At 39.7% G+C, this 21,302-nt stretch overlaps 1 protein-coding gene across 1 annotated transcript; it reads left to right on the forward strand.

Moving 5' to 3' along the window:
• Positions 1–409: 409 nt before the first annotated feature.
• LOC311090808 (alpha-2-macroglobulin-like) lies at positions 410–20,273 on the forward strand. The gene is made up of 34 exons (XM_084126350.1): positions 410–582; positions 917–1,097; positions 1,204–1,360; positions 2,255–2,307; positions 2,419–2,439; positions 2,629–2,794; positions 9,116–9,200; positions 9,394–9,505; positions 9,605–9,725; positions 9,847–9,956; positions 10,057–10,227; positions 10,319–10,555; positions 10,663–10,872; positions 10,961–11,110; positions 11,357–11,458; positions 11,625–11,694; positions 12,232–12,331; positions 12,520–12,745; positions 12,816–12,942; positions 13,628–13,749; positions 13,829–13,880; positions 15,250–15,333; positions 15,420–15,596; positions 15,708–15,783; positions 15,878–16,034; positions 16,185–16,259; positions 16,345–16,507; positions 18,095–18,288; positions 18,372–18,584; positions 18,698–18,816; positions 19,443–19,524; positions 19,610–19,693; positions 19,783–19,888; positions 20,011–20,273. Exons 1-34 carry the CDS (start codon positions 497–499, stop codon positions 20,049–20,051), a joined length of 4,230 nt encoding a protein of 1,409 aa, XP_083982476.1. The 5' UTR covers positions 410–496; the 3' UTR covers positions 20,052–20,273.
• The last annotated feature ends 1,029 nt before the right edge of the window (positions 20,274–21,302 follow it).

Here is a 21,302-nt window from a genome sequence, read left to right on the forward strand (position 1 = left end):
TGCAGTCAGGCAAGTACCGTTCTCCTGGCAACCGCCAAACCCAGACTCGTCCATCGGTCTGCCATCGGATAAATTACCTAAATTAATAACTTTTTTACAACAAAAATGAACCATCACTGAACTTACTTAAACTGGACTGTGGCGCTATTTTCTTCTAAAACTGCTGAACAGCCGAAACAAACATTGTTGCATTATTTTCCTGTTATCACTGTAAAGCTGCTTTGAAAAAACTGTATTGTAAAATGAGCTATATAAATAAAGGTGACATGACTATTTTACTGCATGCTAGACTACTATTTTTAATATTTGTTGCAAATGTATTTTTAAGGCTTTAGTAGATCTAATTTAGCACATGTTTTTGAACTGCAGTGCCTTCATGGTTGAATCATTAATCAGATGATCAATACACATGTTTTGAAGGACCTCCTTTAGCATGAGAGTCCCTTTAAAAGAGACGGTCCAATTCATCTCATACCGTGGATGATCGCTCGTCATCATGACTCTGAATATTGGCTGCTGTTGGAAAGGGCTCCTTCTGCTCTCTTTCCTCCTGATCTGTGTCAATGGACAAACATCAGGGCCGTAAGTTTTTAACAGTTTTTGCTTAGGATAAATTATTAATATACCACTAGTCATTTTGTAATTCTTGATGATTTCTCCTGTATTTATTTAACCGATCTGTGTTGCACAGTAGAGGTTTACTGTTTGAAAGACAACTGAAGGCACACGATTATTCATAATTACTGACAGTGTAATTTTAAGAGCAATATTGCTCTGAATAAACATACAAATTCACACTTTTCATATAATTGATCAATAGTAAATTAACTGTATTATTTTCCATCCCAGTTTGTTTAATTTTTCTTATTACATCTAACCACTCAGGCAATATTGTATGATCATTTTCTCTGGACAGATATTTCATAGTGACGTTTCCTGCAGTGATTAAGTCGGGATCTGAGGCCAAACTGTGTGCAAGTCTTCTCAAGCCCAATGAAAGCCTTGTCATGAACATTCATCTGGTTCATGGTATCCAGAGCACATTACTGCTGCAGGAGAAAGCTGAGGAAGAGTTTCATCGCTGCTTTAACTTCAAGGTCTGCCATCAAAACATGCACATAATGAATATTATCAAATATGTTTCATCATAATGCATCTAGTTTTTGTGGCAGGTTGTGAATACAGGAAATTATTTCTCATCAGGCTCCTCTGGTCAAGGCAGAATCAGTGCAGAAAATTAAGGTTGAACTTAATGGAGAGACTTTCAGGACGACTGAAGAGAGAAAAGTCATGTTCAAGCCTTACAATCCTGTGACTTTTATCCAGACTGATAAACCCATCTATACTCCAGGACAGACAGGTGAGCTGTGAATGTCTCAAAGGCTAAAGCTCAGTAAATAATGCTGGTGTCACTGACATCTAAACCCTGATCACAGCTGAGGTAGCACATATAAGTAAAGCACACTATGATCAGGCAACGAGCAGATGTAGCACCACAGGTCAAAGATTTCAAATGTTGCACAAACCAGATGGTAAAAGAGTATGAAGTAAACAGTTCAATGAATTTACAAACAAAAAGAGGAGCAAATGAAAAGATAAGAAAAGCAGATATTAAAGATGAGTAGCTTTGAATTCTAACAGCTTTGAAACACGAGAATGGTCATCTAGTGTGCATTTGAACAATCCCCTCACTTTCAAACATGTTCAGCCTAAATACTGTAATTACAAATATGATATCGATATTGATATCAGTATCTGTGTGACTTTATTTTATATGAAATCTATGGATACAATAGATTAGGTGTGTTCTTGCGAGCCCACAGCCCTGCAGAGTTTAGCTTTAACCCTAATTATTAAATGTACCTGATCAGGTCATTCAGGGTTATTTGAAATCAACAGGGTTTGGACTAAACTCTGAAGCCCTCCAGGAGTTTGACACCCCTGCTATAAATCGTTACATGTAATAAACCTCATAGCTGTCTGGGATAGGCCTACTTGATTCTAACTGGTCAGCTGGAGCAAATTGTTAGACATTTTTGTAACATTATGGCTAAAACAGGCAGCTGTGACAGCTAGTTGAATTTGGCTCAAAAGACACATTCACCCAGCAGCAGAATACAGTTGTCAGCCCTGTATTTGACCCTTAATACGGTTCACACACAGTTTGGTCATTTACAGGAGAGAAATATGACTGTAAGCAATTGTCCCTTACATAAGATACATACGTTTTCTAATACACATTTCTATTTTACAGTGAACTTCAGAGTTGTTACCATGGATACAAACTTTGCACCCCTTGATCAGCAGGTCTGATGTGTTTATCTGCATCTTTATTATCTCTTGCACTGTTGAAAACATGTTTAATAAATGAACACATTTTTGGCTTTTGATCTTTAATTACTATTTGCTCTTTCACAGTATAGTACAGTGGTTCTTGAGGTAAGAACACAAAACCTTCTGTGCAGTCATAACAAACACAACTTTTAAATCTGATTAACACTAGAAATTTGGTTATATTTGCAATTATTGTGTTTTCAGTAGGGTAATTATATATTTCTACATTGATAGTCAGGATATGTGTAGCTGACTGTCACAAAATACCTGCACTGTGTCTTTGCTATTAAACAGGACAGTGAAGGTAACCGGATTGGCCAATGGACAAATGTTTCTTCAACAAGGTGGATTTTGCAGCGTTCTTATGAATTAAACCCAGAGGCCCGTCAAGGCATGTACAAACTGAAGGCTTTTATTGGTGACAGGATGATCTCACATGATTTTGAAGTGAAACAATATGGTAAGTCATAAAAAAGACTCGTTATGACTGTAACCTTGATTTCTCGAAGAGGGAACGAGAAGCTGCATCATAAGTTACGACACTATGGGAACTCCTTTGCATGATTGTGTCTTGAAGCACGTGTAAAATCAGTCCAATGGTGTGGCAGAACATCATGGGGGTGATGTCACAACCAGGAAGGTATTAAAGCACCCCTGAACCAAACAATGTCAGCTTCTGATAAGCTGAAGTAAGTCATGAAGTAAGTAAGTGAAGTGAAATAAGTTATGGCGGAGCAATGCAGCATCTCGTTCCCTCTTCAGGGAACCGAGGATACAGTCGTAACCGAGGCATTCCCTTTCAAGGGAACTGGCTTTGCGTTGTAAGTTACAATACTATGGGAACATTAATATCTACTATGCCGTACTGACCAGTGCTTGTCTAGTGTGAATAATATCTGGAGCGCAACTAAGACTGAAGCACCTGGAAGCCAGGGGTGGTGCCCAGGTCAAGGTCAAAGAACCTGACGAATGTGTGCGTAGAGGACCAGCCCGCTGCAGCCCATACGTCATGAAGAGAGGCCACAGAAAGCAAGGCTTTAGAAGCCGCCATACTCCTAGTAGAATGGGCCCGGACAGCCAAGGGAGAAGGCACACGGCCAATTCATAAGCAAGAGAGATAACCTCGACAACTCACTTACTCATTCTCTGCTTAGATGCTCCTTTCTGGGTGACCCAAAGCATAAAAAGAGTTGATCAGATTTACGCCACATGGCAGCTCTGTGAACGTAAGCATCAAGCACCCTAACCAAGCAAAGCACATTTAATTTCTCCTGGTCTGGGCAGAGGACAGAAGGCCTGCAGGCCTAATTCTCAATGTTCCACAGAGGAAACGAGATACTAATGTGTCTCTTTTCAAGGATACACCACTCAAAGGAGTGTGGTATACAGGGCCAAATAAACCTTAAGTGTAGAAGGGAATAATCCTGTATAGAAACGCTCTTGCGGAAACTCTAGCACTGTACCAACCGGGCAGTTAACTGGGTCTAAACCTCCGTTGTGAGACCAGCCTCTATGAGTTGGTCAATGACTCTATGACTCAAACCCACAACTTTCATACCTCTGGATGGGGGTTAAATATTTAGCCCCAGCCTGACACAGAAGGTCCCTCCTGATCGGAATCTCCTAAAGGGAGCCATAGAGGAGGGATATCAAGTCCAAAAACCAGATGTGAGTTGGCCAAAGAGGAGCCACCAACAGTAGATGGGCACCCTCCCGGCAACCTCTCTCCATAACTCCCGAAAGCAGAGCGATCCGGGGAAATGCATACAGGCATAATGGTATTCAACACTATTGGGGCTGGATGACAATAATATGTCCTCTTATACTTCTCTTCCTCCTCCATAGGAGACCCACCACCTCGGGGTAAAGTCTCCATTACTCGGGCCTCAGCCCTTGTCTCAACCTAAGCGACCACAGATGTGTTGTCTAAATGGACAAGAACATGTCCCTCGTAGATCAGAAAACGTACTTCCACAGACCCTGAGATAAATGGCTCTCCAGGACCGCTCCCCAACACGTGAGAGAAGCATCTGTCATAAGTATCACGTGATGAGAAGTCATAACACTGGGCCTTTGCACAAGAATCAGGGTTTCCTCCACATCGTCAAGGAACAAAGACATCTTCTTGTAACCTTGATCATGTGGAATGGATTGACCCTCGGGGAAAATCCCCTGGTCTTGAGCCACCACTGCAGGGGTCTCATGTACAACAGGCCAAAATGTATGATGTTGGCTGACGCTGCCGACCAGAGTCCTGCACGGGTTCGGGTACCCGCAAATTTTGCTCAAACGGGTGAAAAATATCCAACTGTGTCGGATACGGGTGCGGGTCGGGTCGGACACGGGGGAAACGCGGGTCTAAACACGGGTTCAAAACAGTCACGTGCAAATGTAAAAATGCATATTTTTAGGAACACATCTACAAACCTATGCCTGTATTTCAAGTTTATAATTTTTTTTTTTGTTTGTTTATTTGAGCCCGCGCCCTCCCATGAGTCTCTAGGCCTAACGTTACATTCACTTTTAAAAAATCACAACCACTCGAACTGCTGCATGAGTCGTCGAGATGGATAGTGAGGAGTTGAAAAAAAAAATAGCTAGAGGAGATTATAAAGTTGTCGCCAATACTTCATCGAAACTCAAATCCAATGTGTGGGAGAAATTTGGGGTCATCTCTGATGAAGAAAGCAACATTGTGAAAGGCTTTGCTGCATGCAAAACCTGCCTTAAAGTTTTCGTGTTCGATAGCCGAAAATATGGAACTTCGTCGCTGAGGAAGCACGCAGATACCTGCAGTAACATACCGAGCACCAGTTGTTCTATCGAACAGTATCTTTCAAAGGGGACAAAACTGAAGGTGTGCCTCGTAGAGATGATAAGGACACCATAACCAGGCTGTCTGTGAACTTTGTATGCAATGATATTAGACCCTTTGATGCAGTACACGGCGAGGGATTTTTTGCATTAGCACAAGGGTTGATAGATGTTGGTGCTCGGGCTGGTCGTGTGGATGTTAAACAATTACTGCCTAACCCTACGACGGTTTCTCGTGGTGTTAACAAATATGCAGAGGAGATTCGCCAAAAACTAATCCCAGAACTTAAAATGCAGTTGGAGGGGAGTAATGGAGCTGTTACATTGGACATGTGGACTGACGATTACAGAAAAACCGGCTACCTTTGTGTTACTCTGCACTACATTAACAATAAGTGGGAGCTTATCGAACGAGTGCTGTGTACCTCTGAGTGGGACAGTTCACTGCGTAAAACGGCTGACAACATTAAACCAGCCATCATCAGCGCATTGCGTAAATTTGGCATTGATGAATTCTACTCCAAACTCGTGTATGTGACAGATAGGGGCGCAAATATTGTTGCAGCCCTGCGTACAGTGACCAGATTGAGCTGCGCTGCCCATATTTTTAATACTGTCCTGTACACTACATTCAAACCGTCCCAGGAGGATATGTATGGGGAAGAAGTAACTGCAATGATTGACTCGGCCAAGTCACTGGTGACATATTTCAAGCAGACCAACCTCCAGGCTCGCCTGAAAAAGACTCTTAAAAACTCTGTAGAGACACGTTGGAATTCCCTGCATACAATGCTAGAGTCTATCAGCAGTCAATATGAAGACATTCGCACACTTCTGGAAGAGCGAGGGGAAGTTGACCGCCTCACAAATTTGGATGAAGAGGTCCTCTCCGACTTTGTTGCATTCCTGGAGCGATTTAAGGAAGCCACTAAAGCGTTAGAGGCATCGAAAACCCTGACCCTCCATCTAACCATTGTTTGGTATGAGCGCATCAGATGCCACTTGCTAGCTTCTTCAAATGATAGCATGACCATTTCCTCACTGAAGGAGAAATGCCTCCGTATTCTCCAGGACAAGTTCGAAATTCATCGTTTACACAGACTTGCAATGTTCCTGCATCCTAAACTGAAAAGTATGAAGCTACTTTCTGACAGTAGTGAAGTGGCAAGCGTGCACAGTGAGATGCGGCGCCTTGTGAAAGGTCAGTATTAATGCAAACACAGCCACAGGAGAAAAAAACAATATTTTTATTAAATAACAATTGAAAACCTGTATAAACTGAACACCAAATAACAATATTAACTGTTGAGAGGTGATGACGCGTTCATGAAAAATGTCACAAAGAAACGGCAAAAGTAGCCTAATGATTATTGAATATGTCAAATATAGCCAGGAGACAGAGCAGTCTGTTTTCTTTCGTTTTGAATTGTTTTGTTTAAAAGTACACATTTCAAGCTTTCTATATATTTCTCAGGTCTGTGAGGCATGTAGCTTATACGCTGAGTTTTGTTAATTTCCAGTTCATGCGCCGTTGCCTCCGCTCCGTGTCCTGATGCCTGCTATAATTTCTTATTTATTAAATTCAGACAATTGGTTATAAAACATTGATTAAAATTAAGATAAAATTAATACAAAACGAAATTCACTTTAAAGAAAGGCTTTATACAATAGGAAACTTAATGAAGTGGTCAATAATGTCTGCCCACTCTGTCTCCCGACATAGGGCCTATTGCACAACTTATGATCTTAGGCTACTATGCTTTTCACTTCTCATATAATCAACATTGATGAAATAATATATAAATATATATAAAATTGTGAAACTAAATGTTTTCTTTAATGACTAGCCTACCACATGTAGGCCTAATAGCCTATATATAATTTTTATGTCGGAGCGGGATTTGGCCGAAAGAAAAATGATTTGCCACCTAAAAGTTACAGATTTTTTGTCACACGTAGGCATTGTGTATTTCCCTCATATTAAATATAAAACGCATGTGTAGTAGGCTGATATTTTTCCTTTATTAAGGGAGTATGGAGATATAAACAGACGTTTCCATATATTGGTATTAAATGCATTTTCATTTTCATTCATAAAATGCAGTTTTGACTGCAATTGTCACGTCCATAAAATTTTTGCACTACAATATTTGTTTACATTTATTATAGACCTTAAGGATAAGCGTGGAAGTCCTGAGGAGCAGTGCCACCACCCCCCACCGGAGAAGCGAGTTCGAGTGTCGGCGGACACTTTATCTGACGTGGAAGATTCCAGTGATGAGGGCCCGCAGTATCAGGACGAAGTGGCTGCTTACATCGATCACAAATCGCCAAAAGATGACCATTTTGACATTTTGTCATGGTGGCAAGACCATGCTCACCTTTTCCCTAATATTGCCCAGATTGCGAGGTCTATCCTTGCCATCCCTGCATCCAGCGCTGCAAGTGAGCGAGACTTCTCTTGTGCTGGATACGTTATCCAAGAGCGGAGGAGTCAGCTGAAACCGTCAACAGTGGACGATGTGCTTTTTTTACACAGCAATTTAAAACACCACAAATAGGATCTAATCTCCTCGCACTGACTGGATTCATAAACGGGACAGTTTCACGTCTCAGCCCTAATTGTAAGGCTGTGTATAGTTAAGTAGCATAATGCACAGGCCGGTGTATGTAGCGTTTAGGATTCGCATACAATGGACTTTTCTTTCGTTTAAAAGTATCACATAGCCTACTGTTGTTATTGTCTAATTTAACACTGTTAAGTAGGCCTATGTGTGGTGTGAAATTGTCTGATTTGCTAGACGAAATTGCATTGTTTTGTGGTAACATTAGCCATGTTCTTTATAGGCTATCGGCTTTTTGACAGCTTCGGCTGTTGTCCTTGTGTTAAGGCAAGCCGCCAAAGGCAATAAAAATGTGAAAAAAGTGTGTCTATAATGTGATTGGCTAAACTGATTTTATTTCGGGTGCGGGTCGGTTCTCGGTTCTATTTTAAGCGGGTCGGGTTGCGGATTTTAATTAGTGCTGCTGTCGGAAAACGGGTCGGATGCGGTTTTAAGCACTGCGGGTACGGGCGGGTGCGGATTTACAAAATCGGACCCGTGCAGCTCTCTGCTGCCGACAATCTTTAAAACTGTTTGACAGTGCGTGACTGGCCTAGCTTCAGCTCTTTTAATGCTGAGATGATTATGTGTGCAGGAGAGAAACATGCCTGCATCATCACAGAACAGTTCTCTGTACTGGAGAAAGAACACTCTTCTTCTGCGTTCTACCTCAACCCCTGCTCTTTCATATGAGCGAGGACAACATTTCAATGTTAAAATGCCATGTGCTCTGAATGAGCTAGTATCAACCAATCGTCGATGTAATTCAACACGCGAATGCCCTGGAGTCGCAGAGGAGCCGGTGTAGCATCCACGCCTCTCTTGAAAGTGCAAGCTGACAGTGCTAGCCAAAAGGAAGAACCCTGTACTGAAGGGCCCCACAAAAACCCCCGTACCAGGTTGTGCCGATAGATGATACTCAGTTGATAGATGCAGTGCGCTGATGCACTGATAGACGATGATCAGAAGAGGATTTCCCCGCAAAAATTTTATAGCGCATCACCCCATTACCAAAGAGCTGCGAGGAAAATAAAAGATTAGTTAGATTAGCTTACTCCTCATTTAAAAAACAACTTGATTAAAACGAAATACTTCTCTCTAATGTTTTCACTACTTATGGGCCACAAGAGAAATATTAATAAGTATTATGACGTTCTGCCACACCGTTGAACTGATTTCACACATGCTTCAAGATGCAATCACGCAGAGGTGCTCCCATAGTGTCGTAACTTATGACGCAGCATGAGTTCTCTTGAAAGGGAACAGACAATTTGCAGTTTTGCATGGGAAGTTTTGCATTGCATATTTATTTTAATATTTAATATATAAATTGAGTACTAATAACTCTGATTTCTGACTTCTAGTTTTGCCTAAGTTTGAAGTTACTGTAAAAAGCCCAAATAAAGTAAGTGTTGAAGAAGAGGAACTGATAATTGAGGTTTGCGGAAAGTGAGTGGTTTCTTTTTATTTCCTGCATTAAAAAAGCAACGTGCTCTTCCATTCACACTTTCATTTAATTGTTAATTGTATTATTATTTATTTAACTCTTGGGTCAGTTTTTTACTTTAACCCCCCATCCTAATATATTAGTTTCTTAACTCAACCCTGGGCTGTAGATCAGTTGCTTGTACCTTTTTCACAGATACACTTATGGACAGCCTGTACCTGGTAAATCACGGGTGAAAGTGTGCCGTGAGTTACGGTTCCACGTTTCCTATTACACAAATTCAGTGTGTTTTGAGGAAACCATTGAGGTATGTGAGTTGAAACGCAGTACATTACCTTTAATACATTTATCTAATTAAACCACTCTTCTGTTAATAGTTATGTTTGTGTTCATTCATTATAATTAGATAAAAAAGACAGGCTGTGCCATCCATACCTTAGATCCATCACTCTTCTTTAACGTCACACTAAATCATCTGATGCAGAATTCTCTTCATGTTGAGGCAATGGTTACAGAAGAAGGAACAGGTGAGCTGTTCAATTTGGTCAGATCTCTGTTACCTATATTTCTTGTATTTCTCATTTTCTCATTTCTTCAATTTACTTTTATTTGAATAAATATTTATGTATCTGTTTTGACTATTTACAGAGATCACCATGACACAATCTGAATCTGTATCTCTCACTTATGAAATTGGTAAAGTCATATTTACTGACCTGCCCAAAACATATGAACACGGATCAGTTATTGAAGGAAAAGTAAGTCTAAAATCCATTTGTCTCAGTTTAACACCATTGATATGTATTTATTTATTTATTGATATAGTAATTTATTCCTTCAAAATCTTATTTTCAACAGATAAAACTCTCAAATTTCAAAGGTGCACCAATTCAAAACAAAAAGGTTTATCTTATGGAGGGTCAAACTTGGTCCAAAAAACTGCTCCTAAATCTCACTACAGACAGCGATGGACTGGCCAACTTCTCTCTTAATACATCCAGTCATTCTAAAAGGGATATTAATCTAATAGTAAGAGAGATTGTGTTCACTTAGTTTTCTTTTGTATTGCCTGAAGAGTTTAGATACATGAGTTATTTCTGATTCTTTATCCGTTATCCAGGCAAGTGTCCATCAAGAGATCTTTGATTACGACCTCGACGACACGCCTCACATCGCTTTCGATAAAAAAACAGTCAAGCTCTTCCAACCTGACTCTCTATACACCCCATCACGAAGTGAACTGATCATAGAGAATACTGAACAACCATTAAAGTGTGACTCTGAGTTTACAGTCACCATCAAGTATTATTTTGTTGGAGAGACAATTAAAAACTTCAAAACTGACATTGTCTATATGGTGAGAACATGTGCAGTATGTACATTATCACAGAGATGGTTTTGTTTAACAGTATTATTTGGCTGCACTAGTCAGTTTGTTATCAGAGTGTCATCTGTCTGTTTCAGGTCTTGTCCAGAGGAGTGATTGTTCATCATGGATATGAGAAGGTTGAAGTGAAGATTTCTGATGGAGCAAGCGGCTCAATATCGTTCAAACTGTCTATTAGTTTAGATCTGGCTCCTGTAGTGCAGATTCTGGCGTACTGTGTTCTCCCCAGTGAAAAGGTTGTGGCCAGTAGCAAAGATTTCAACGTTGAAAAGTGTTTCAAAAGCAAGGTATGCATTGTAGCTTTAGAAATGAGCCTCTTTAAACTGTATTACTAACTAATTTCTAAAATAAAATCCTATTCCCTGTATGTCACAGGTATCTCTGCAGTTTTCTCCTGCTAAAGCAGTTCCCGGTGAGAAAAACACTCTCCAGCTCTCAGCTCAGCCTGGTTCACTGTGTGGCCTCAGTGCTGTAGATCAGAGCGTCCTGATCCTGAAGTCAGGAGAACGTCTGGATGCTGACAAGGTCTAGATGCTTTAAGATTCAGTGTTGATTAAATGTGTCTCTTCATAGTGGGAATCTACAGTGTGAATCTAATGATAACAGACTTTACTTGTTGCTGCTATGATCCATCAGCTGACATTTTAATCTCAGGAAATTTAGCATTAATCTTCATTCTTTCTCACCAAAATGGAAATAAAGCTTTGTTGGAAATACATGTTTATTATTTAGAAATCATACTGATAGTGTGTGAACATGATCCCGTCACAGATCTTCAACCTGCTGCCAGTGCAATCGTGGTCAAATTACCCTGAGACTGTTGAAGATGAGTGGGAGTGTGCGCCGACAGACAACACTTATGAATCCTTAAAGGTAACAGTTGGATTATATGTGTGACAGTGCAGTAGATAATGATTGGGAGAGGATATACTGCACATGTGTAAGTAAATGCATAAAAAACCTTTAAGATTATACTGACATTTAAAAGTAATTTGTATTTTCATGACTTTTATTGTGGTTCATCATTGCCATTTGGCAGAAAGTGGGATTGAAGATGGCAACAAATTTGTTTGTGGAGCTCCCTGAGTGTGAGATGTACATGTACTCGAGTAGGTACATGTACTGTTATTACAATCCAAGCTGTAATGTTTTAATATGTTGGTGCTTATGAAATATATTCAATTTGTGAAATTGTGAAACTCAGACAATTCCACAATTAGATGTAGTAAGAAAAGACAGTTTTTGTTTGGGGGGGGGGGGGGTGAACTTTGAATCAGTGTTTTATTGGTAAGATAAACTCATCTATAAAATTATATAACTTTTGTAAGATAAAATTAACACATTCACTTTTGCAGCCTTAAAATTCTAAAACTAAAAATTAAAACTAAATAAACTGAAATGTTTAATATAATGTGAAAATATGTGTATTAATAAAATAATGATCTACCTTACATTTTCTATTTACTTATGACTGGATATAGAATAGATCATTTTGACGTACTCTTCACATACATATCACTTAAAACTACAAAATATAACTTGTTTTCCAGTTTTGTACAGTGTAGGGACAGAGCCTCACACACATTTTAGAGAAGAGTATCTATCTGAACATCACTTAAAGCTGCAAAATATCACTTTATTTCCAGTGTATTATGACAGAGTATCAGAGGATGTAACTGGTTCTCCAGCAGTGACGATTCGAACTGTCTTTCCAGAAACGTGGATCTGGGAACTTGCTGAAGTGGGGTATTTAAAGCATAATCAGTACATTTAACATCATATTTATCCTATTACTTATTCTTATTAATACCTTGCTTGCTTTGCAGATTCTTAATCCAGTTTTTTCATCATCTGTGTGCTGAATATTGTCATTTATTACAGGAAAAATGGCTGAGTCAGAATCAAATATGCCTATTTTTGTAATTCCTCCACAGGGACTCTGGATCAGCTCAGGTTCCTGTCACGGTTCCTGACACCATCACCTCTTGGGAGACGGAGGCCTTCTGCCTGTCCTCTGAAGGTCTGGGTCTGGCTCCTCCTGCTCAGCTGACAGTTTTCCAGCCCTTCTTCCTAGAGCTCTCTCTGCCTTACTCCATCATCCGCGGGGAGATCTTTGAGCTGAAGGCCACTGTCTTCAACTATCTGTCCAAGTGCATCATGGTGAGATTTCAGACGCAGTCTAATCAAATCATATCAAATATGCCACTAATCATGTGTGTTTGATTGACAGGTTAAAGTGACTCCAGCTCCTTCCTCAGACTACACTCTCAAAGCCTCCTCTGATGATCAGTATTCATCCTGTCTATGTGCTAATGGAAGAAAAACCTTTAAATGGATCCTCACTCCCTCTGTTCTTGGTGAGTTTTCCAGTCTGAATCAGTAGCCGCCTTTTCATTACAGATTTGCACAAAACTTTTGGGATGTTTTTGAAATGTCGATTAAAAACTATTGCAACTATCCGTCGCCGTATGTTGGCTTCTCGCAAGATGAAAAAATGATCTTTTAGTCGCACAACATCGGTTAATGTAAACGGCATCAATTTCACAAAAGTTTTTTATTGACATTTAGAAAATACCGCAAAAGTTTTGCACAAATCATAATGGAAACGTGCAGTGGCTGCGATATACGTAAACCTACCAACATCCGTCACCATAATTTTGGCTTCTCGCAAGATGAAATAATTATGTTTTAGTCGCATAACATCGGTTAATGTAAACGGCATCAATTTCGCAAAAGTTTTTTGACAAAAGTTTTGCACAAATCATAATGGAAACGTGGCTACAGAGGAACTGTGAATGATCGTGTGAAGAATAAGTTCAGGTCACCTGTAAATGTGAAAAAACTGTTTCCATTAGTTTGCGAAAAATTCATTTTTTGAATTGCCTGAAAAACCACCTCATGCGAGCATAAAAATGTTTTTTTCCGAAATGGACGTGTTTACAATGGGAAACTTAATTTGTAAATTTTAATTTGCTCAATTTGAAGGGTAATGGAAACGCGACTGTTTCTCAGTTGTATATTCACGCATGTCTTGTGTTGTAGGAGTCTTGAATATTACAGTCAGTGCAGAGGCAGAGGCGTCCCAGACTGTGTGTGACAATGAGATTGTGAGCGTCCCGGAGAGAGGACGCATTGACACAGTCACACGAAGTCTGCTCGTACAGGTCAGCACACGTCATCATTTACTCATGATCTTAATGCTGCTTATGTATGATGTGTTGATGTGATTGATTTCTGCTGCAGGCAGAAGGAACTGAAAAGACAGAGACTCGCAGCTGGTTACTGTGTCCAAAGGGTTAGTCTGCAGATATTTCATATGTTTTGGTGTACAAGCGCTGATAATGCTGCAACCCTCTTTGTCTTCTAAACACAAACTCCAACTTCATGAAAATAAGTACACATTGCATAGAGGACATTTTGAGGACACACCAAATTTGAGGACCAATAGAGGGAGCCAAAATATACTCGTATGTATCAGACATTTTAATTGAGAAAGTTGAAATTTGTCAGCCTTTCATGACAACTGTAGTTTAGTTGTTCAGCTGTGCCAAATTTTGAAATTGTGGCTATTTTCTCCCCTATTCTAAAGTGCTTGAATCACAATAGCCGCGTTTCCACTGTCGGGCCAGAACCTCCACAGCGCTTCACTAAAACACGCCCGTAACACGCCTCTCTGGAACAACGTCACACTAACCCATCATTTCACCAACAAATGGAAGTTTTATCAGAAAACTAATCAGAAATCACTGGAAACAGCAAACATGATAAAAGCGGCCGTTTGCTGGCATTTTTGTTGTTTACTTGAATATTTAAAACCCAAGCATCGATGTTTTACCTCAGGTTTACAATAAAACGTGATACATTGATCATAATGAATTAATTTATGTCAAAACTGCACATTAGTCACTCAGAAATAAATTAAGGAAGAGGACACACTTACTTTTTCAGTCGCGTCTGTTTCTGTTTATTTGGTAGTTACAGGACATAATACATCACATTTAGAAAGAATGATAATTTCTACAAATATATGCCACCAAAAATACGACCTGAGGAGCTTTAGCACTCTCTCGACTCCCATACAGATATTTTCAGTCAGAGAAACAGAGGAAGCTCCCGAAAAAAAAAGTTGCTTTATTTTATGATGGTCCGGTATAAAGAGACGAGACGTAGGCTACTGACAGATAAAATAAAAACATGATAGCCTTTATGATTGGTCTGATTTCTTCAAGCGTTCACTGTTTTTTTACTATGCGTATCTTCAAGCGATTACTATGTTTACTATGGTAATGTTAGCGCGCATAGTCTTTTGCATCACAAACAGAAGGCATTCAAACATGAACGCGAGTTAACGTTAAATTATTTTAAAAGTCTTTAATGTTGACAGAATCATCCGGCGCTGCCGTCTCCAGACTCAGGTAAACTCCGCCTTTGTTCGTAACCACTCCTCTAGCCCGAGCTGGCCCGCTTTGGCCCAAGGTATTCGACGGGCCAGAAATCCTGGCCGTTGGCCCTGAGCAAGCCCCGATCAAGCCCCGGAAGTGACAGTGGAAATGCGACTGGCCCTGGCACGCACTAGCACTGCCCGGCCCTGGCCCGACATTATTAAAATGTTTATAGCGTTACTCTGCTGATCACTGATGAGTTTCTGTCTGTCTGGTTCATAGGTGACAGTCTCTCAGAGGAAGTGGCTCTGACTCTTCCTAAAGATGTGATAGAGGGATCAGCCAGATCCTCTTTTTCAGTCATTGGTAACATTTACAAACATGAGCAGAAATGAGGAGATTGGCTTTAAACTTATAAAATGTAGTGAGTGTCATTTGTGTATGGTTTACAGGCGACATATTGGGTCATGCACTGAGGAACCTTCATGGATTATTACGGATGCCGTACGGCTGTGGAGAGCAAAACATGGCTGTTCTTTCTCCCAATATTTACATTCTGGAGTATCTGGAGAACACGGAGCAGCTCACCTCGGCCATCCGAGAGAGAGCCACAGGCTTCCTGCAGAGCGGTGAGAGACAAAATCAGGTCAAGAAAATACTGAGATGGTTTGATACCAAATTATACATTATTCAACACTCAAACAAACTGTTGAAGTGTTAACCATTATCACACTAAACAGGATACCAGAGACAAATGAACTACAAGCATTTTGATGGATCATACAGCACATTTAGTTATGGTGAAAGTAATACATGGTAAATATATTTTCACTATACTATTGTTACTATTGTTGATAATTCATTGAAACACCTGATGACATTTTTTAAATTATATCTTCCACACCATCAGGTTGACTGCCTTTGTGCTGAGGTCCTTTGGCAAAGCACAGAAATACATATTTATTGATCCAAACATTATTCAGAGTGCAAAGAACTGGTTAATACGCAGACGGGATTCAGACGGCTGTTTTATCCAACAGGGAACACTGTTCAACAACAGAATGAAGGTCTGTCATCTTCTATCTATCTCTCTATCTCTCTATCTATCGTCTTTATTCAGACTTTCTCAAGCCAACATCACAGTTTGTCTAGATGAACTTTCCTTCAGTGGTGTGAGTGTGTTGCTTTATTTATCCTTTATTTCTAACACATTCTAGGGTGGGGTGAATGATAATGTGACCATGACTGCCTACATTACTGCATCATTGCTTGAACTGGAAACTCCAGTCACAGTAAGTTCATCTGTAGGAAACATTGTAAAAACTCATTGAAAAATGACACTCACAGCGTCTATTCCTCTGTGTTTTTTTGTCACAGGATCCTGTCGTCAGTAAAGGTTTGTCATGCTTGAGGTCCGTCATTGAGAATGTCAAAAACACTTACACCACGGCCCTGCTCGCCTACACTTTCAGTCTGGCTAGAGAAACGGACACTCGACAGCAGCTTTTCAAGAAACTGGAAGATGTTGCTATTTCAGATGGTAAGAGGTTTGTTTCTGATGACTTTCTGTTGTCTTTTATGACTGTACTATTGTTTTTAGTAACACTTTAGAAAACTGTTCCATCATTAATGAATAACTACGCAGGAACAAATGAGTTACACACTATTAACATTCTTGTAACTACATTCTAGTCATTACTAGTGTGTTCCCATGATCTTCACTTTAGAATACTGATCCAAATTATTAGTAGTTCCTTTAGAAGGATGTAGTAACACTTGAGTCATTACTAGTGGATTATCATTATCTTATATTATACATTATGGATTATTAACATTAATTATGAGCCTGTATACAGTAGTTCTTTGTAGTCCTCTGTGAGTTATGAAAAAGTAGTAGTTACTGATTAGCTAATAGTGAACTACCACATTCAACTATTTCTTACTAATTCATTAATCAGAGTTTCTTGTTAGTTAAGTATGAGATAATGTATAATGCTGGTTGTTCTCTCAGAATAAACCCGACAGGGTGATCAGGAGGGTCTTGCGTGAGCCAGAAGGGGTTTATTCTGAGATAACAACCGGCTGAATGTGCATTATTCCACTTATTACACGACTACTTGCCACATAAGTAAATAATTAGACACGAAATATTGATCTGATTCAAAATATTTAACTAGCTCTTGTGACGGCTGTATACTTTGTATTGTCGTCTTTGCCGTGTCTGGGTGTGTTTTGCTCCTCCTACAGGTGCGCTGCGGAGCTGAGGTAATCAGGTGGATTGGGTGCACCGGTGCACAGGTGTGCCTGTCAATAAAAGCTGTTTGGCGTCCTCATGGAGTGTTCCATTCTGTCACATCGATCCCTGGCCAGGACCGAGATGTTGATCGGCGTTGCGGCGTATTGCGAGAACTTGAGAGACAGTCTTTGTTATGAAGAATGTGTAAATAAAAAGAGTATTGTAATCGCCGTAAACGTTTCCTCCTCCTTCATTGTTGCTCCCTAATAAGGGCGTAACACTCTTTAAACGCAAAGGTACTGCGGTGAGAGCTATTGCTAGCGCGACAAGTTCAAACTAGACAGACATTTAAGAGATACGGTATACAGTCATACTACTTATTACACAGCATTTCACCACATAAATTATTATGGGGATAAGAGATATTGATTTGAGATTAAGCTGTTTTAAAATCGTACTTGTTTGTTGTCTAATAATCCAACAGTGTACAAAAAACTGTCGCAAATTGGCAGCATCTGCGTTTGAATGAAACAAGAGAGAGCGAGTCCACGAGACTGGATGGCATAATTAAATAACCGTACACAAAATATTGATTCGACTGAGTTTTAATATTTTATTAGCTCACCAAAAGCAAAACTTCCATGAAGAAAGCCTGTTGAGCCTGTGTTTTCAGCGGTTGTTATCGAGCAATAACACACCACTGGATGTGCTATTGACCAATCAGAATCAAGTATTCCACAGATATAATAATAGTAGTAACTAGAATGTTAATAGTGTGTTACTCATTTGTTTCTGTGAAGTTATTCATTAATGATGGAACAGTTTTCTAAAGTGTTACCTTTTTGTTTTAATCATGCTCCTTGAGTCACGCGTGTGTCTTTTGTCCTTAAGGCTCTTCTCTCCACTGGTCTCAGTCTGGCTCTGCTGATGACTCTGATTCTCTGGCAGTGGAGATCAGCTCATATGTGCTGCTTGCTGTTCTCACGGCAGATTCAGTCACTACAGCTGATCTGGGCTATGCTAACAGGATTGTTAGCTGGCTTGTTAAACAGCAGAATGCTTATGGAGGATTCTCCTCCACACAGGTTACTCAAACCTCTTCAATCAAACACATTATTGCTGGTGTGAATGAGTAAAAGTGGCATTACTGAACACATTTATTTCCCAGGACACAGTGGTGGCTCTTCAGGCTCTGTCTTTGTACGCCACCAAAGTGTTCAGCTCTGACGGCTCCAGCACAGTGACGGTACGGTCAGCAGGAGACACTCTCCACTTTAATGTCAATCAGGACAACAAGTTACTGTACCAGGAGAAGCAGCTGCAGAAACTTCCAGCCACATACAGCATTGAAGTGAAGGGCTCATCCTGTGTGTCTGTGCAGGTCTGTAGTGCGTTCAGCTTCATTTACTCACACTCACTTTCTCTCTTGGCATTTTGGTTATTCTGCTGTGAGATGATTTATGAATGTGTTTTTCTTTGTGTTGACTCTCTCAGATGGCTCAGTTCTACAACATTCCCACTCCAACTGAAGCTAAAACATTGAGCATTGATGCTAAGATTGAGGGAGATTGCAAAACATTGGCACAAAATTTCATTTTGAACTTCACTGTCAAGTAAGAGAATTTGTATTTAAACCCTCATTGAGTATACGCGATTCTATGAATATGCAAATGAGCCCCGCCTCCACTCACTCACTCACAGCTCAGAGATCCACTCATTGACGACCACACGTTGATCTGATTGGTTGCAAGGTAGTTTGTGACGTCAGAAACGCCAGCGATTTCAAACCGTGTTTTTGAGACTGTCTTTGGTTCACTGCAGTTTTCAGGAGAAAATATTCAGAAATGGTGTTGACTTGTAAATTTACACAAAAGCATATTAAAAACACCATATACACATATTAACAACATTAAAAGCTTGATTTTCACCACAGGAGGACTTTAAGTCAAAAGACTAGAACATGATTATGACTTAAGATTATCTAACAAATAAATGTTTTCTGAATATTTTTTTTAACATCTTAATAAACACAAAAGCAATATAAACTGAAATGGCGTATCTCAGTAGTTAAAACACTACACACTGACTTGAGATGCAACATTTTTATTATTGACACATTATGAGTGATTTGAGTGATTAAAACTCTGCATGTGTCTTGGTAATTATACTGGCTTTTGTTCTCTCTTATTTGTACATTTATATGAGGCATTTAAGAACCTTTTCATTTGCTCTTTTCCAGATATGATGGTCTACAGGAAAGGACTAACATGGTCATTGTGGATATTAAACTCTTATCTGGATTCACAGCTGATACATCAATGGTGCGTTTGAGTGATTCATCACAAAATGTGTTCACATTTCTAGAGTTTCCCTTTTTAGAAATTAACCAGCACTTTTTCCCCACAGCTTAAAGATTTTTGGGGAAAGTACAGAAAACCTGTGGAACGGGTCGATTCTAAAGATGATCGTGTCATTGTGTATTTGAAGAAGGTGAGAAAACAGCAACATTCATATGATTTTATGTCTTAGGTCTTTATGTCTTTAATGTCCATGACTGACTGGTTTATTTCCTCCTGTAGATCCCACAAAATATTCCAGTGAATTACCAGATACAAATGAAACAGGTTCTTCAAGTGAAGAATCTCAAGCCAGCTGTGATTAAAGTGTACGATTACTACCAAACAAGTAAGATTTAATATGCCAGTGTTGAATGCTTTGATCAAGTGATGCACATTGTTTATTCAGATTTAATCCATGTACAGGTTTCCATTGTTGTACGAATCATGAACATCTTCCTTTTCCTTCAGGTGATCAGTCAGAGGCCGAGTACTTCTTCCACTGTGAATGAATCTGAAGAGCGTCACCTTATAGTTCAGCTTGGATAAAGATGTTGGAACTCTCTAATGTTGAATATTATAATGTTTATTCTTTATCCTGGACAAAATTATTTCCAATCCATCAGCCCAAATTTTAACAAACCACCAAATCCTAATCAGTTTTTGGCTACATCTCTTGATATCATGACTTATCAATTTACAATGCATATGATTAATAAAAGTGTTGAAAACAAGTTATGGTGAGCTGGTTGAACTGTTGAATGTGTAGTAGCTACATGCTATGACAACATTTCAGAATCAGACGAGGTTATTATGATGATGATATTATTTTTTGATATCTTATCTCAGCTAAATAAAGGTGCCAAAAATAACCAAAACGGGGTTTTCATAGTGAGAAGAACCTTTTTTTTTTCTTAGTGACATAAAGAGCCTTTTTTGGTACTGCAAGAACTCGCCTCATAAGTTCTTAAAAGAGCCTTTAACAGTTCTTCATGCCACTTTATAAGATTCTTTGTACAACCATCCATGAAAATGTTCTTTATGACCCCATTTTAAACAAACATACAAAGAGAATACAGGAATAAGATTTAACTGTTTATTGCCTTTATACATTGTGCCAGATAAAAGCATATGAATACATACAGTAAGGCATTAAACAGGACATTTCATAAATCAAGCAAATTGCACAATTTTAAAAAGAGAAAACGGTAGAAACACTCACCAATAAACCAAAAAGCAGACTACAATTGTCACGTTCACCGTCTGTCTCTGCACTACATTACCCAGGATCCTCTTTGGCACACCTGCACTCACTCTCTCTGGAAAACGAATCACCCGCACCTGTTCACCATCAGCAACCTCATCACAAGCTCTATAAAACACTCACCATAGCCCCAGTTCATTGTCAAGCCTCCAACAGGAATAGACCATGATCCATTGTCTCCTGAACCTCTGATGCTGCCAAGACGTAACGTATACTCACCTGTGAAACACTATCCTCCGTGTCATTGTTCTGCTGTCTCCAGGAATCCTGTTCGATTCCCTGTGATCCGTTGTTCTCCCGAGCTTCCAGTGTTTCCTCTGAGCTTGCTTGCTATCGACTGCATCTGAAAGAGAAAAGACAAGTAGTGATGGCAAAATGAGGCTTCCTGAACCACCGAGACCTCGCAGCCCATTGCTTCAGCCAAAGGTTCATTACTCGAAGCTTCATTCAGCATTGCTCACTAGTGACACCTAGCTACTGTGCAAAGAATAGCAGACAA

The sequence above is a fragment of the Abramis brama genome (genome assembly GCF_963993115.1).
Source record: "Abramis brama genome assembly, chromosome: 10".
Lineage (NCBI taxonomy): Eukaryota > Metazoa > Chordata > Actinopteri > Cypriniformes > Leuciscidae > Abramis > Abramis brama.

What these genes read in the sequence shown, in the direction of transcription:
- LOC311090808 (XM_084126350.1), top strand. Translation starts at nt 497, where the DNA reads ATGACTCTGAATATTGGCTGCTGTTGGAAAGGGCTCCTTCTGCTCTCT. An exon ending in ATCCTCTTTTTCAGTCATTG is followed by an intron (nt 15,334 to 15,419) that starts GTAACATTTACA and finishes TATGGTTTACAG; the next exon opens with GCGACATATTGGGTCATGCA. An exon ending in GTACGATTACTACCAAACAA is followed by an intron (nt 19,889 to 20,010) that starts GTAAGATTTAAT and finishes CTTTTCCTTCAG; the next exon opens with GTGATCAGTCAGAGGCCGAG.